General features: G+C 30.6%; 1 protein-coding gene across 2 annotated transcripts in view; it reads right to left on the reverse strand.

Moving 5' to 3' along the window:
- LOC145243402 (uncharacterized) overlaps nt 1–16,625 on the reverse strand; it is a 116,048-nt gene that overhangs the window by 42,449 nt on the left and 56,974 nt on the right. For both annotated transcript variants that reach the window (XM_080106252.1, XM_080106253.1), the window contains exons 3-7: nt 12,758–12,823; nt 9,384–9,528; nt 6,390–6,550; nt 2,623–2,713; nt 143–207 (exon numbers count right to left, since the gene is read on the reverse strand). In XM_080106252.1, the coding sequence (XP_079962378.1) occupies nt 143–207; nt 2,623–2,713; nt 6,390–6,550; nt 9,384–9,528; nt 12,758–12,823 (528 nt within the window). The remainder of the gene's footprint in view (nt 1–142; nt 208–2,622; nt 2,714–6,389; nt 6,551–9,383; nt 9,529–12,757; nt 12,824–16,625) is intronic.

Here is a 16,625-nt window from a genome sequence, read left to right on the forward strand (position 1 = left end):
TTATGTGATTTTTGGAATATATTTGTTTCATCATGGGTACATACAGATTTTTCTTTATTTTTGTTTTTAATATAGGAAGAATTCTGGACAAGAACCAAGCATTTTTATGTACGAAGTGGAAAATGATAAAAATTGAACAAACCCTGATTGTCTTATCGGATGAACCACTGACGATCCGTGTATCATCAAACTGTATACATGATATACCTACAAAGAAATGAGAAAATAAGATTTATATATTAAGTTGGACTACTTATCACACTAACAGAGAGATTAAAGTACTAAATTCATATTCATAATAGTTTTACCAACCCTAACACCTGAATTCTGACTATCAATTCTGTAGCAAGCTAGTCTCATTGTGAATATGTGCATCTAGCATAACTGTGCTTCATATAAAGTTGAAATATGTTGAATCTAGGGAGCTGAACATCGCGTTACATCAACAAACCAACAGATCATGAGAACTGGTGTGATAATATGGACACCCCCTCCTCCCAAAGTCTTAGAAAGTGATAAAAAAAAAAAAAAAAAAAAAAAAAAAAAAAAAAAAAAAAAAGCGGAAATAGGTGATCACCAGAACTAAAGTATAGGAAGTGAAGTTAGAAAAATAAGGGGAGGGGAGGGGGAGTAGTTCACCAAGGAACACAAAAGACTACCAGAAACAAAAGACTGGACATAAGATCAATATATTTAAAGTTAGTTTCCAGACAGTTTTAGGAGTGGGAGCGAGTTTCGCAACAGTTTACATTTGAGGACAGTTGAAGACGGGTTGTGGCTCAGAGAAGATAGGAAAATGAATTGATCAACTAACGCCTAAGATGTGGGCGTTAGCATTTAGAGGGTTGAGAGTATCACACACATGCGCGCACACACAGAGTACAATGGATATCTACAGGATGTGCCAAAGTTTGTTGTTTCTATTGAGTTTATTTTTATAGCTCTGAACCAGTGCTCTCCCTCAGCAGTTGCCAATATGAGAGATACCACACAGCCAGAATGAGAAGATGAGGAAGAAGACTGCAGAAACAGCGTAGTGTCAGTAGTTGTTGAAATGGTTGCACACTGGCACTAACAGTCATAATTTTATGGAGTGTAGATACTGGCACTGATCCCTTGTTCACCGCTTAGTTCTCCAAGATCAACATGGTTCATTTTGTTGCCATGACAACAGAAATTGTGAGCTCTACATCCCTTGTGTTCTAGATTAGCAATCGTCAACTATTCGAACTTTACGAACCAATAAATATGATTTTAAATTTGCTGAACAAATGAATTTAGAAATAAAAAATGTAAATAAATTTATATCTATATTACATTTCTCTTAGTGTATCTGTCCATTTCACTTTTTCTTGAAAACTACTGAGCCAATCTGGCTTGAGTTTTGTATGGACCTTTGTTATAAGATGCAGCGAACTAAGTATTATGGTATCCGTTTGATGCAGAGGTTAGAGATTAGTATTTAGAGCAAAAATGAGCACAAATGTAATCATATTCAACTATCTATTTTGCATAAAGCACCTATTCTATGCCATCGGGCTGTAAATTTGCTTGTTTTTAATGGAATAAAATGTCTAGTTATAATAATCATACAAACCTATTAATATGAAATGTGCCCATTAAAAAGGTAAAGTTATAGTTTAATCATTTACAAAAAAAAAAAAAAAAAAAAAAAAAAAAATTGAAGTTTATTCAAGGATTACATATTTTTAGTGTGATATTTGTTCAGATTTCAGGAAACCATAAAAAAAAATTTGCATGGAGCACTCATAGTTCGTGGACCAACGGTTGACAACTACTACAGATCATCTGAATCCATATTAGAAAATCCCATTTAAAAAAAACAAACAAACAAAAAAAAAAAACACTAGTTTCCTCAACTGCCAAGTATACATCAGCTGTTTCATCCGGACACCAAACTACTACTTTTGCTTCAATCAATAGTTCAGAAAATATCTAAGCTTTTAACACAATTTGCACACACAAACTGTTTTTGTCTAAATCATTTTGTGCATATATTAAAATATGGATTTTAAAATAGGACACTTGTTAAGATATAGTTGACAAATTGATTTTTTTAATATATCATTTTAAGCAAAAACAATATTACGTACCTAAGTGTGATGTCGAAAATATCCAAAAATTACGAAAATCCAAATAGAACTGCTATTGTGTTTTTTAGTAAAAAAAAAAAAAAAAAAGTCTATTGCTGTAGACAACAAATATTGCAGTAATCGTTTCAGAGTTATGTCCCCTGTGTCTACTTTTTAACGTCTAAGAAAAATGCAATTTTACCCAGTTTTCAGTAAAAATTACTTTAAACTAAACTACTTTCTATTCAATAATTTTTTTGTAATTTTTAGATATAGTACTATTTTCGACATGACAATTAAGGACGTAATATTGTTTTTGCTTAAAATGACTTTTTTTTTTTTAATCGATCTATTGACTATATCTTAACAACCACCTAAAATAGAAATCAATTCTTTTTTCTAAAGAGGCAACCAAAATAACATACATAGGCAGAATAATTAAAATATCTCTAAAATATGTAAATAAAAATATAACTCCTGCAGTTAATTTTTTAAAAATAAACAGCAAATAAGTAGCAGATATTCATACCTTGTGTATGCCCTTCAAATGTACGAACAGTACAGCGACCTTTCAACCAGTTATTGCGTAAACGAAATCTCTCAGCAAATACCTTCTTCCACTGTAGATGTAAAAATAAATGAACAAATAAAATCACTGAATCGAGTGTTAAGAATTATTATCAAATGAGTGTACACCTGTCGGACGAAAAAGAAAAAGTACTTGTATAGTTTCATTAAGACATTAAAAAAAAAATGAAAATATTGAAAAAAAGGCTATATTGTACGTATCCGTTATGGAACAAAGTTCTAAAAAAAAATAAAAAATAAAAAAATAAAAAAAATAAATAATACCGAGCAAAAGGTCCGATTCTTAGGAAGAAAAAGTAGTATTAATGATGGGGAGGGAGTGTCAGCACTTTAAATCGAGTTATCTCCCTATGGCATGTTAAAAAAATTCAAAGATGGCTGATTTCAACGCGCTCTCATAAAAAAATGTTTTTCACTGTAATAAAAAAAAAAATAAATAAATAAAACTACTCGATCAAATTAAGTGAAATTTTTTTCCTGGAGATTTTCAGTCCAAAACGGATACGTACAATATAACCTTTTGTCGATATTTTCATTTCTTAATGTCTTGATTAAACTGTACAAGTACCAAAAAAATTATCCATCAGTGTCTAATGAATATATTCATATAAAATAAAGTCTGAATCGGTGAAGAGAAAGAATTTTTTAATTGGAAAGTCTTCAAAAGAAAAAAAAAAAAAAAAAAAAAAAAAACAGAAAAGAAAACAAATTAAATCGATATAGAAAGCAGAAAAAAAATAAAACATCTCATTATGGAAAGCGTTTGAAGATAGGGTGTTGTCTGACTTGCTATTTGATTTTATAATTCTCCAAAATACTTGAAATGGATTTTTATTAAATAACTTGTGTGATGAAATGGCGGTATACAGTGGCGCCAAAAAAAAAAAAAAAAAAAAGTCCGCACTTGGCATCTTTTCAAAAACTACAAATTTAAGCTAAATTTAATGTAACTGTTTAAACAACCTATACCTTGATCCGCCTTTTATTCCTCTATAATTTTACCTGTTCATATTTGACTTTTAGTTGAAGTATCCTAGTGTTCACATTAATTTAAACAATTAACTTCAAATTGAGAAGGCAAAAAGAAACTCTGCAGCAACAAATGGGCTTAAAACTAGCTTAAAATATCCACCTTTTAGGGAACAAAGCATCTCTAATTGTAATTGTTGTTATTCCAGGTTATGCAATGTAACATTTATATGCATCGACTTTTTCTTAGTGATTTTTAGGAGCTCATTTATCTCCACCTTTCTGGTTTATCCAATTGAGAAATCCACTGCAAATTGAAATGTGATGAGAAAACGGTACAAATGATTGTGCAAAAGCACCAAAACACCAGCAGCATTCATGATGCCCCTAAATCTGATCGTGCTAGAGTTACTTCAATGCTATCAAAATCCGCAGCCTCAGAAACAGATTTGAAATGACTCCCCAAATCCAACAACAGTGTAATCTTGTTAAAAAGTGTTCTCTTTCTACAGTTAAGAACAGATTAAAAGGAATTTAATTTGCGAGGCTGTGTAGCACGATGCAACCAATGATTTCTGTAAAGAACAGAAGGCACTGTCTAGACTTCGTCAGATGCAATGAAGTTCATATCTCTTTATATTGGTTGAAAATGATTTTTAGCAATGAAAGGAAGATCAATAGGCTAGGCAGTGATGGTAGGCAATACGTTCGTCAAAGAAAGAATGAATTTATTCCTAAGTGCATAGTTTCAACACTGCAAGGTGGTGAAGGTTCATTTTGGTGTGGAGTGTTATTAGTGCCAATGATTCAGGACCTATAGGTCACTTGCAAAGTCGAATTAATTTGACCAAGTACATCAATATGCTGACTGAGCATTTCTACCCTACTTTGGATGGAATTTGGATGATAATCCCATCTTCATGCAGGATTATGCTCCCATTCACACAGCTGGCAATGTGAAGAGGTTTCTTGAAGAGCATGATATTCCGTGTTTGCATTGGCATGCACAATCTCCAGGACTCAATCATCAAAAACGTATGGCATTACATCAAGCAACAGCTATGCAATGATAAAATTTCAAATCTGGAAGAACTACTTCAAGGAATGCCCAAAATATTACAGGCTGTCAAATTGCCATGTTACTAAATATTAACTAGTTCATCGTGTTCCTGTTATGTTCTAAAGTTACATTTAATAACAATTTTTCATTGTGCAGTTTCTTTTTGCTTTCTCGATTTGAATTTTTATAAAATTGACGTGAACATTAGGATACTTCAAATAAAAGTCACATATGAACAGATAAAATTATAAAGGAATAAAAGACGGATCAAATGAGGTATAGGTTGTTTAAACAGTTACATTTAATCTAGCTCAATTTTGTGGTTTTTGAAAAAATGACAAGGGCAGACTGTCTTTTTGGCGCCACTGTATATATGAAAATACTTTGGTAAAAAATGATTATGGTGGTTACATCAGTCAGTCAGTTCTTGCCAATAAGAAAACTCATTAGAAAAGATCAGAGCTGTAGTGAGGAATTGTCTATATCATTTAATTAAACATGCTTAAAAAGGAAAGAATACTGCACACACACACTAATATATATATATATATATATATATATATATATATATATATATATATATATATATAGTTAATAAATTCCAATACATGTATATTTACATACATTCATATTTTATTGGTTTCATGGTTTGTCTTACACGCATTTAATTGAATGGTATATAGATTGACCAAACAACTCATCAGATATGTTCTGAAAATGTGAGAATGTTTTAAAAAATAACTTTACTAAATTTACATTAAAAGTATATATATATATATATATATATATATATTACATAGATGCACACACATTGTTTATTATATAGTTATGGCTTCTTAAACTTCCTTCTACTACATTGAGTTACTTTTAAAAAAATGAATTTACTAATTAAAAATGGCATCAACATTTACCATTTAAATCCTTCAAAATCGTAGTTCACGGAGATAAAAGCAAAATATTTCTGCAACTTTGCAAATATTCACAATAAAAATTTTTTTTTAAAAAGTGGTGTTAATTTTCATTAATACAACCGATTCACTGGTGTTGTAAGCGAAGACTAATAAAACTGAATAAATTGCTGCAACATTTTTGTTCTTTTCAGGATTCAAACGCACACAAAGACGTGAGAAACTGAAGCTAATAAAACTGCCAGACCTTTATGGTCATTTTGGAAAGTAAATTTTTTTTTTTTTTCAGATGTTAGATATTAAAATTGATTATCATTTTAGAAGGAAAACATAAATACCATTGTTATTACCTATATGCATTACATATGATATCTTAAACCTGTAAGTAAGCATGTATAGAGTGTAACTGCTGTTGCTTCTACAATAATAAAGATTACAAAGTAAGGAAGTCAAAACCAAACAAATTAATTTAACATAGGCTTGTTAGGTAAATACAGGATGAATAATTCTTTAAATAAAAAATAGGAATCATCCCATTTTGAATGGTAGACTTTTCTACTGAACAGTAAGCTTTTATTACATTTTTATTATTTCTGATATTGTTTTGGAGGGAAAAAGTTATCTCAGTTGAATATCAAGATTGTTTTGGGAGAAACAGAGGAAACATTTTTTAAAGGAATTTTTTTACCAATTTACTTTACATATATTCATTAATATTTAAGATAAATATTTACATGGAACCTTCTGAAAGGTCACATAATGGATATTTACCTGTATGGAACCTTCTGGAGACATGTGATAGATGACTTGCTTGTGTTCTGCAGCTTTAGATAAACGCCATTTTGGTTGACAGCAAAATCGTCGCCAAAAACAAGGATCATCACTAACTTGTCGCCAAATTTTGCACACTTGGGAAGCTTGGCATAAACTGACTAAAGAAACAAGAACAATGACATTTTAGGAATTTAAATCAAAAATATTTTGTAAAAAAAAAAAAAAAAATTTAATAGAATAATTACACTAAACATGAATGGGTTTTATTAAATGTTCAGAATTATCTTATTTGAACTTTTTTTTTTTTTTACTTAATTTTTAGAGTACTTTTTTTTTTTTATAAAAAAACATAAAATTTCAAAATTTAACTAGTTAAAACAAAAAATAAAACCATTCACCATTTTTAGAACAATTTATGTAATCCAAGATAAGCAATGATAAACCAAAATGATACGCTTTCTTCTTCTTGATAGTTTTAATCTATGGAAAAAAATTAAAATGTTAAAAAGTAATGAAAATATATAAAAACTAAACACTTGGAGTGTACATATTTCAAGGTTAACGAATCCTCTTTAATTCAGATGATCTGTTGTAAAATATTCTGCAGTCTCCTAATAATTTATGTTAACTACTTGTCTCATAATTCTTGGAATCAAAATTCAATTAATTCTTCCAACAATTCCTGGTCTCAAAATTCAATACACATCTAACAAAACTCACTTCTGCCAAAAGGAATGCTCCTTTCTGATCAACAGGCTTTTTATTGAAACTGTCTGCCTTTCATCATATACATATTATATGCCCTGAAGTCTCGTTACTTCATGAGATCGCCAGCCTATAAGTAAACACATTGGCCATTGTTTTTCTTTCTTTATTCTTCTTGCCTGACATGAACACTGCATGCTGTACAAAATCATGTTTGTACTAATTTTTAATCATAATCTATCTAAAAAAAAAAAAAAAAAAAAAAAATCAACAATAACCATGGAGTGACTAATTAAGCTTACTGCATTCGTAAGAGTCAAAACAATGTACATAAAGTATTTGTGTCGGAACAGATTAGTTAACAGAACTCTTCTTCCTCATGTTAAGAATGGGGTTTTAAGTAAAGTATGGGTTTCCAAATAATATTACTTAAAAACCCATTCCTAACATGAGGAATTGGGGGGGGGGGGCTTTGGTAATCATTTTGTTCCTACATCTAGAAATATATTCTCCTCTCTCAAATACTCCTCAACAAAAGCATCGAATGCAAAGTATTATTCAGAATCACATCATATGACAAACACACATTTACTCCCTTTCTGTATTCGAAATAAACCTCTTTAAGATTCTAAATTTCAGCATGCACTAAAAATTAATGGCATTTACGTGCATGCAATAAACCACTCTATTACACACCTTTCATGATGATTTTGGTGGGTTTATTTGGACTCCACTTGTGGGCAGTAAAGCCATCTTTAATTTCATTTTTTGTTTTTTTTTGGGGGGGGGGTTTTCACATTCTTTTCCTCCTTCGCAGTATGGGTTCGAGCCTGCCTGCCTGCCTACTACTTTTTTTTTTTTTGCTTAACACAAACTTACAAAGACCCAGGCAACGCCAGCATCCAGACTAGTATAATACAAAAATGATCCATTAAATAATATAGACAATTCTTGACTACATATTTTGATTCTAACCATATTATTACTAATAATTTTTCCTCCCTGATTAAAGTTATGGATAGGACAAAACTAGTATATGAACTTGAATGCACATTGGGAGACCGTGTCTCTGACAGTGAAGAAAAAAAAAAAAAAAAAAAAAAAAACATACATAGGTTTGACTACCACAACTTTGTCAAGGAAGTTAATCATGCATCTTTCTGACAACAGTGCAATTGTTAAACACCTAACCAACCAACATTGTTCCCACTCCAAATTTTGAAAACTTAGACACTGCATTTATGAACATACCACTAACAAGCAAAACTTCATATACTAAAAACTAATTCAAGCAAAAATAAATACTAACAAAATAAATTTCAATAAACAGTGATAGTATTCTTAGATGTCTTTTAAAAGTAATATAAAACCTATCAATATTGTTAAAGTGATTCACTGTAAGGAGAAAAAAAACACCTCTGTAGATACCCTAGCACATTCACTGTTAACTATTCTTGAAGATAGATTTGCGTGGATCTGAAAGTACTCAGGTAAAAGCAACTATGGCAATTACATCAGCCAGTTGTTACCAGAAACAAGAAAACTAAGAAAATTAGAAAGGATCAAAACCAAAATATGTAAACAGGAATTGCCTATGTCATGTAATGAAACATGCTTAAATGAAGGAATGCTGCTTAAATATACACATGTTACATACATACACAAATATACACAGGTCTTTATTATAGAATGGAGGATCTTAAAAACTCCATAAGCAAATTAGAAAAGTAAATCAAGGTATAAATATAAAATGAAGAAAACATTTAGAAAGTGATGAAAAAAGAAAAAAAAAGCCAAGCATGTAAGGTCCCCTGTTTACAAGTGAATAAATCTGTTCTGGCAAAAAATTTACTTTCACCATGACTAATGTTTGTGCAAAATTTCAAAATGTTCAAAGTGTGGTTATTGAGACATATACAAACAAGTGAACAGATGACTAATTTGGGAAGGAGTAGTTATTGAGAAAAGTGTGTGTGTGTGGAGGGGAGGGACGAGTGAATTACTAGATCTAATCCCTCCTTTGTTGAGGGCCAAAAAGTAAATTGTGACAAAATTTACAAAGAATAAAATTATCAAAAGAAAATGCATGGACCAGTTAATAGGTTTATTTATTTCCTTTATTTTTAAAGTCAATGAAAATGATTAATACAGCTCCAAATAGAATGGACAAGATTGAAAAAGGAGTAGAAAGGTTTCGAGAGATTTTAATTATAAGCATCTTATTCAATTAGTATAAAGTAGGACTAGGAGAGTGATTGTTTACATAAATAACAAGAGTTTACTTACCTGGATCTAAGAAAGACATGATTTTGGTTGCTAAATTTGTTGGTAACCAGGTGAGAATATCTTGACAGTTTGGAGGACATCCTCGATGTAAATTTGCCTCCATTTTCACAGATAGTAAATGCAACTGAGGCAGTTCACAACCTTTCTGTTTGAGGAAAAATATAGATAAAAAAATATAATTATATATTACAACAATATTAAAAAGGACCTCATTTGGTTTCTATTGACAAATGCTTATAATATGCAAACCATAACAAATAAACAAATTAATCATTTTCTCACAATGATACATGAGGACTCAACATTATCTGGAGGCTAAAATGAAATACCCCACAAATAAAAACAGCCAATAAACATGATTATATACAAGTCTAGATGAGAAAAGGCCCTGAAATGGTCCATATTCTTTCCTGATAACCCAACATTAACTGTAAGCTGAAATGAAAGACATTAACATAATGAGTATTGAACATTTTTTTTATATTATTCATACTCCAACTAGTAAGTAAATTAATATTTTTTAATTCTTTTTTATATATTAAAATTAGATTTCTACATTTTCTTTTTGTAGAAGCAATTTTTAATCACCCTATCCAAAAATTGTTCCCCTTTCAGTGATAAACATTTTGACTGTCCGATACTATTATTGCTTATAATTATAATGCTATTAGCCAGTAGCAGCAACGGCTGCTCATAAAAATTGAGAGTTCTGAAAATGTAGTTTACAGGTTTATTAAAAAAAAAAAAAAATTTGCTTAAAATTAATGTAGCTTGTGGTTCTTTTTATAAAATAGCGATTTTCAAATGTATTCAACTTTTGAACTTTAACTGTAGTAAAAATGAACTTTCTAATAACCGATTTAAAAGGCTAAATAGGATTCTGCATTTTTCAAGCAATTAAGTGTGAATACCCTAAAAACAACTTTGTGAAAAAAAAAAAAAAAAAATTTAATTTAGAGTAAAAGGAATCAGTTTTGCATATAAATTTAACAAAATGATTCCCCATTTCATAGTCTTCTTGCCTTTTAGAGCAGTTAGCATTCCAAATTTTTTTTGACATATTTTCAATCTGAAAAGTTAATATGGAAAAATAAAAAAAATGTTATCCTATCACTAAATCTAGGTTCAAGCGACAAACCCACCTTTGAAAAATTCCTCCTCTTAGATGTGTCCTACCATTAATCTTGGATCAGAGTGACCTCCCCCCCCCCCCAAATCACAAGTCTGTATGGTACCCACTTAAAAAAAAAAAAAAAAAAAAAAAAAAAAAAACAACCCTTCCTTAACTTTTGTTACTGTCCGTCTGGTTTGTTTTATAACACATCAACCATCAATGGATTCTAGAGGTGAGATCATTATCATTATAATATATAAAATGTTTTCGTTTTTTTTGGTTTCAATTTTAAATACAAAATCTGGAAAATGTGCTAAATTTTTTCCTGAACTCCAATATGGCGACATGAAATATTACCCACATCATTTTGGAAGTTTATTTGGGAGGATAGGGGGGAGTCAACGAATGTTAGCAAGTTTTAAATTTCAGTTTTTACAGATTTTACATATCTCCTTTCTTTTCAAATGTTTTCCCCCTTTTTTCATTCCATATCTTCAACTTTGTTTTTCTGTACCTGCAATTTTTGAGGAAATCTATTCACCTCTGATGAGTTGTTTAGTGACATGAAGAATATATCTTTTGCTATCCAACATAAATGTAATATAATGAAAATCAAGGCCTAAAAACAATAAATAAATGAATAAAATTTATGAGTGAATTTATTCCCTCTTGGCATTCAGAAAAAAAACAAAAAAAACTACTGGCATAATATATATCTTAACCCTTTATGACCTGAATTATGATGTAGGCGATTAAAAAAATATTTGTTCATTTTAGTAAGTTTAAAGAGTAGTGATACTATGTCTTCAAACTGGAAAAATTATGAAGTTCAATAGTTAAACTACCACTGAGAATTTTTGCATTTCATAAATTTGATCATCCATAGTGTGTGAAAAAAGTGTTTATGAGACAACAAACAAAATCCTCCACTCTCTGAAAAAGATGGTGGCATACTGAATGTAAGGCAATTGCAATCTGGAGGTATCTGGCATCTACCTAGATACTGAACTAATATATACAAAGTGTGTTTGAATAAATTCCCACTTTATTTAATGCAGTTATATTCATTTATTTATGACTGAACGAATTAGTTCAACCAGGTCATAAGGGGTTAAACTTCATTAACGTCAGACTCTTCGATAAAATCTAACTTTCTTATATATATATATATATATATATATATATATATATATTACGCACACACACAAGTTAAAATGGAAGAGCAAAAGACCTAAAAATAATAAATCAATGTTTCACTCAATGAATCAATGTTGTGCAAGTATTTTCAAATGAGAAAAGCTAAAAGATCTGTACTTTGGGTGAATATGTCTAATAATCAGGGTATAAGTTTAAATCTATGTAAAGAGAAGATAAACATGTCTTCTATTCAATAATTTTTATTGTAAGCAGAAATTTGGTTGACACATGAAGAATCCCTTATCCTGATTATTTTTTTAAATTCTTGGAACTGAATTCTTCAAGCAAGGACTATCAAAAAATATATCATACTATAGATATACAGACGATCCTCCCCAAACCTACTAAAATAGAAAGCATTACTGAAAGATTAAAAATAAATAGAACCTACCATCAAATTTATTTAAAAAAAAAAAAAAATTTTTTTTTCAAGTTCATACCTTTCAACGTTCTACTCAAACAGCAACAATAAATTTAGTTATAAGATCCACCATAAACCAAGATAGATCATGTACATTTTGATTCAAACTATAATAAAATAAAAACTGACATCATTATTGGATTCCATCGCTGAGCACTGAAGATATGCAACAACAAATATAAAAACGAAGAATTTCAAAACATTGAACATCCCCCTTCAAAACTTTACAATACCCTACATATTTTATACAAAACTACAAAAAGAAAAACTCCAAATTCACTAAAACCAAACAAAATTCATAAATTAGCGCTTTAATAGACATTTAGCTTCACCTACTAACACCATTAATAACCCCATTTACACAAAACTAGGTATTAGTATAGCCAAAATAACTCCATCTACTATAATGTATATTGTCTGAAAATCTATTAAATTCAAGATTATATCTACAGTCAAAGCTGGCATATATTCCATTCCTGGTCTAGTTTGTGATAAGGTTTATACCAGAGAAACTTAAACAGTCTGGAAAAGAGAATTTATAAGCACAAAAGAGCCATCAAAACTAATACACTCAACACCTTATGTTCTCATATGTGATCACCATTTTGACTTTACAAACACCATTTTAAAAATTGCACTTACCAATAATCCTTTCAGAAATATGTTTCTTTGTTCATCATTAAATTCAGAAAACCATTTCCCCATTTCCTAAATACAAGAAAATCAAAATAAACAATTATATTGGATGAAATAGGTGATTTAAAAAAAAAAAAAAAATTAAAAAGTTTTCAGAATCTCCTAGATTTTGTATAATTCTATTTATTTCCGTGCATTCTTTTTTTTTCAGGATGGTTAACAACTCTCTGCAAAATATTCTTACAACCGATTCTCTAATTTAAAAAAAATAAATAAAAAATTCAATGAAAACAACTCGTCTGCTCAAGCTGACATTTAAAAAATTTATCTTCTCTGTATAACAATACATTATTATATCTAGTACTAGCAGGGTATGCAAACATAACTCTTTATATTGTAGATTATTTGGACTAGTGTTATCATTAGGGCTAGGACAACAGCATATTCTTTTCATTGTTTTGACTCTCAAGTGAGGATCCGTTGATATCTTATATGCTTTTATATAGAGTGATGTGGTTCTCGGTTGATTATGTCTGTGTCGGATATATACTCGAGAGTCAAAACAATGCAAAGAATATGCTGTTGTCATAGCCCTAGTTATCATCTTAGCTGTTATTTTTACAATATTTTAAATTATGCAATCTCCAGCAGATACACGGTTTCGAAATTGAGGATCTTTCTATTGAATTATGGAATCCATATGGAATTTCTAACCACACCCTTTATTTAAAAAGTGGGGGTAGATTATTCTTGTTCTACCAGTCATGACTGGTTAGAAATATCAATTATATTATTCTTACTTATTACCTGTAATAAATAGGGTTAAGGCAACAACATATTCTTTTCATTATTTTGACTCTCGAGTGTGTATCCGTTGATATCTTATATGCTTTTATATAGAGTGATGTGGTTCTCCGTTGATTAACTGTGTCATATATACTTGAGAGTCTAAGCAATGATAAGAATATCCTGTTGCCCTAGTAATTAATATTAAACTTTCAATCCCCAGAAAAAAGTCACTTTGTGCCATTGGTCCAAATTCTGAAACAGTTATATTGACTCTCCACCATCTATAATATAAATCTCACCTGTCTGTTTAAATGTATCCATGTATGTATGTATGTATGTATGTATACCTAAAACTTTCAACAGAGGCGACAGATTCTCACGAGATCAGTATCGTTTTGAAGCTTGATCCTTTGAACGACAAATATCAAAAAATTGCATAAAAACATTAATTCCTTCACCCTCAACTGGACACTTTTCTACAGGGAGGGGTAGCTTTTTATGCCAATATTTTCGAAAGTCATCCCCTCGTTTTGATAGACTAGCCTTAATTTAAACCTTTGCCACCTCCGGTTTGGCGAGGAACGCAACAGAACAGATGTCATTTTTTTTTTTCACGTTCTTTTCCGCCTTCGCGGTACAAAGCCTGCCTGCCTACTCGCACATTGAACGTGCCAAGATGAAGGTTAAACTGGTGTCAACCGAAATCTGCCCTTTTCTAAGTTAAGCTGGTCAGGGCCTTTATTCTCAACTTTGTCCAGTTTGGTTAATGTTTAAATTAATTGGCTCTATAATAATAGGTATGAAATCTGCATAAATTTGAGACAACATAAATTATAAATTCATGACATCACATCAAAGCTATAAGATTATAATATTTTTAAGTCCTATCTATAAGAAAATCTAAATATCTTTGATACAATCTCAGACTGAAACTTATGGTTTCTGGTTATGGCATCAGATTTATATGTTGGGATTTATTATTTAGTACTAGCAGGGCACCCAGTGTTGCCCAGTCATAAAACACGCTTAAAATTATATTTTAAGTTACGCAGATTTTGTATGTATTATTATAGAGCCAATTCTCTATTGATTATTATATTGTACCCAATATATAGTGCCAAATGTTAAAAAAAAACTTTGGTACCATCAGCTCGAATCAAAACCGAAATATTTAGCACACCAACAACCTTGGTCATTAACATTAGAGCCATCGTCAGACGGATAAGAAATAGTTAAAAAATGAACTGACTGTATATTTGCACATGTACAAGCGCACTTTAAGTTGGCTTACATCTTCCAAGTTCCAGTTTTTTTAAATTGGATCCCTTAGCAGCTATTTTTACTGGCTATATATATAACTGTCCAGAAAAAAAAAGTGTAATAATTGCACCTGCTTTGTGCCATTCTTGCATTTCTGAGATGTACTTAAAAAAAAAAAAAAAAAAAATGAAAACAGACTGAGTATTATATATATATATATATATGTATATATATATATATATATATATATATATATGTATATATATATACACACACACGTGTGTACATACAAATTTAGTTTTAAAATAATTTTTTAAAAATAGATTAAAAAAAAAATGACTGATTATTTCATTTTTAAGTCATGAGAGAAGAACGCGAAAAGAAATTGTGTATAGGCATTAACAGTTTTATATTGTTTTTGTTAAATATTAATAAATGAAGAATCATTTCTATTTAAAATCCATTTAATATTATGCATTTTAAATTAAGAAAAGCATGCTTTAAATGTATCAACATTCTGTAAAATAAGCTAAAAAACAATCTTGTCTCATCTTTGTCGTCTTTCAGGATGCTTCACCACTGAATCTACACGACTTCTCCAGTTCTCTCGATCTCGCATGACAGTTTGCAGGTCCCGAACACTTTCCAATCCTATGTCCTGTAGCAGGTTGTCAATGTAGGTCATTATTCTTCTACCACGGTTTGGTATCCAGAGAACCAGCATGCTAGCTTCCTTTTTGCTGTGTCTCATGCCATGACCGGCTACTCTCATCCTTCTCTGCTGTACTTTCAGTGATAAAGCTGTTGGTTTGCTGCATGACTCCTCCATGATGTATTGAGAGCCATCCTGAGCATCCGTGTGTAACAACCATCCAGTCTCTTCTTCGGCGCATTTGTAAGAGTCCGTACCTCAACATCATGGAGAAGGACTGCATCTACTGTGGCAACAAAGAGTCTTCCTTTTCAACAAAACCGTGACCGAATTTGACCTGATGTCATGTTTATTTAAAGATGAAACTAATTTTAACTCAAAATGATTCCTCATGTAATAATCTTTGTAATATTCTGCTTGTTCTGTCCTTAGTCTGTACGTTACCTCTGAAAACGGCCAAATGCAATGTTTGAAGGCCAAACTGCTTAAAAAAGGCCATATTCATGAAATTTGGCTTTAAAAAGGCCAATCTGGCAACTCTGGACAAGAATATGAGTGACCTCACTTTGATATAGCATAGTTTTTCGAATATCATTAATATATGATCATTGTTCTAATGACATGAGAAAGGAACTCATAATTTTGACGTGCAGCAGTTCTTCACTGAAGAAAGTCAGCAAAATGTTACATAAAAAAAAAAAAAAAAAAAAGTAAAAAAGGAGGTTACATTCAAAAGAAATAGGGAGGGGAAAAAAAAGAACATTGTCCGTGGTGTACTGAAAGAGTAAATTAAAGATTGTCTTCTTACAAGATGATTCTATTATTTGTATTGAACTATGTAGCACAATATTACTTTCTAAACTTAGTACTTATTAAATTATCATTTGGATCAGTTCTATATTTAAAATACAATGCACAATATTTTTATGGAAATGTTAAACATTTGCTTTGTGTAATCGTTTTTTCTGTACAAAAAAACATTTTTTGTGCTATCCAAAAAAATATCAACCTTATCAAAACATTTGTTGATTAAACAGGTTTCTTGCTCCATGGAAGTTTATTAATAACTAGCGGGGGTACCCGGAGTTGCCAGTGTTTTTTTATTTCCGGGACGGGGGGGGGGAGTTTTAAAAAATGTTATGGTAGGTAAGTAGGAAGGATCAAACCCGGAGT

The sequence above is a fragment of the Euprymna scolopes genome, chromosome 22 (genome assembly GCF_053919585.1).
Source record: "Euprymna scolopes isolate OS-2025 chromosome 22, ASM5391958v1, whole genome shotgun sequence".
NCBI classification, from domain to species: Eukaryota; Metazoa; Mollusca; class Cephalopoda; order Sepiida; family Sepiolidae; genus Euprymna; species Euprymna scolopes.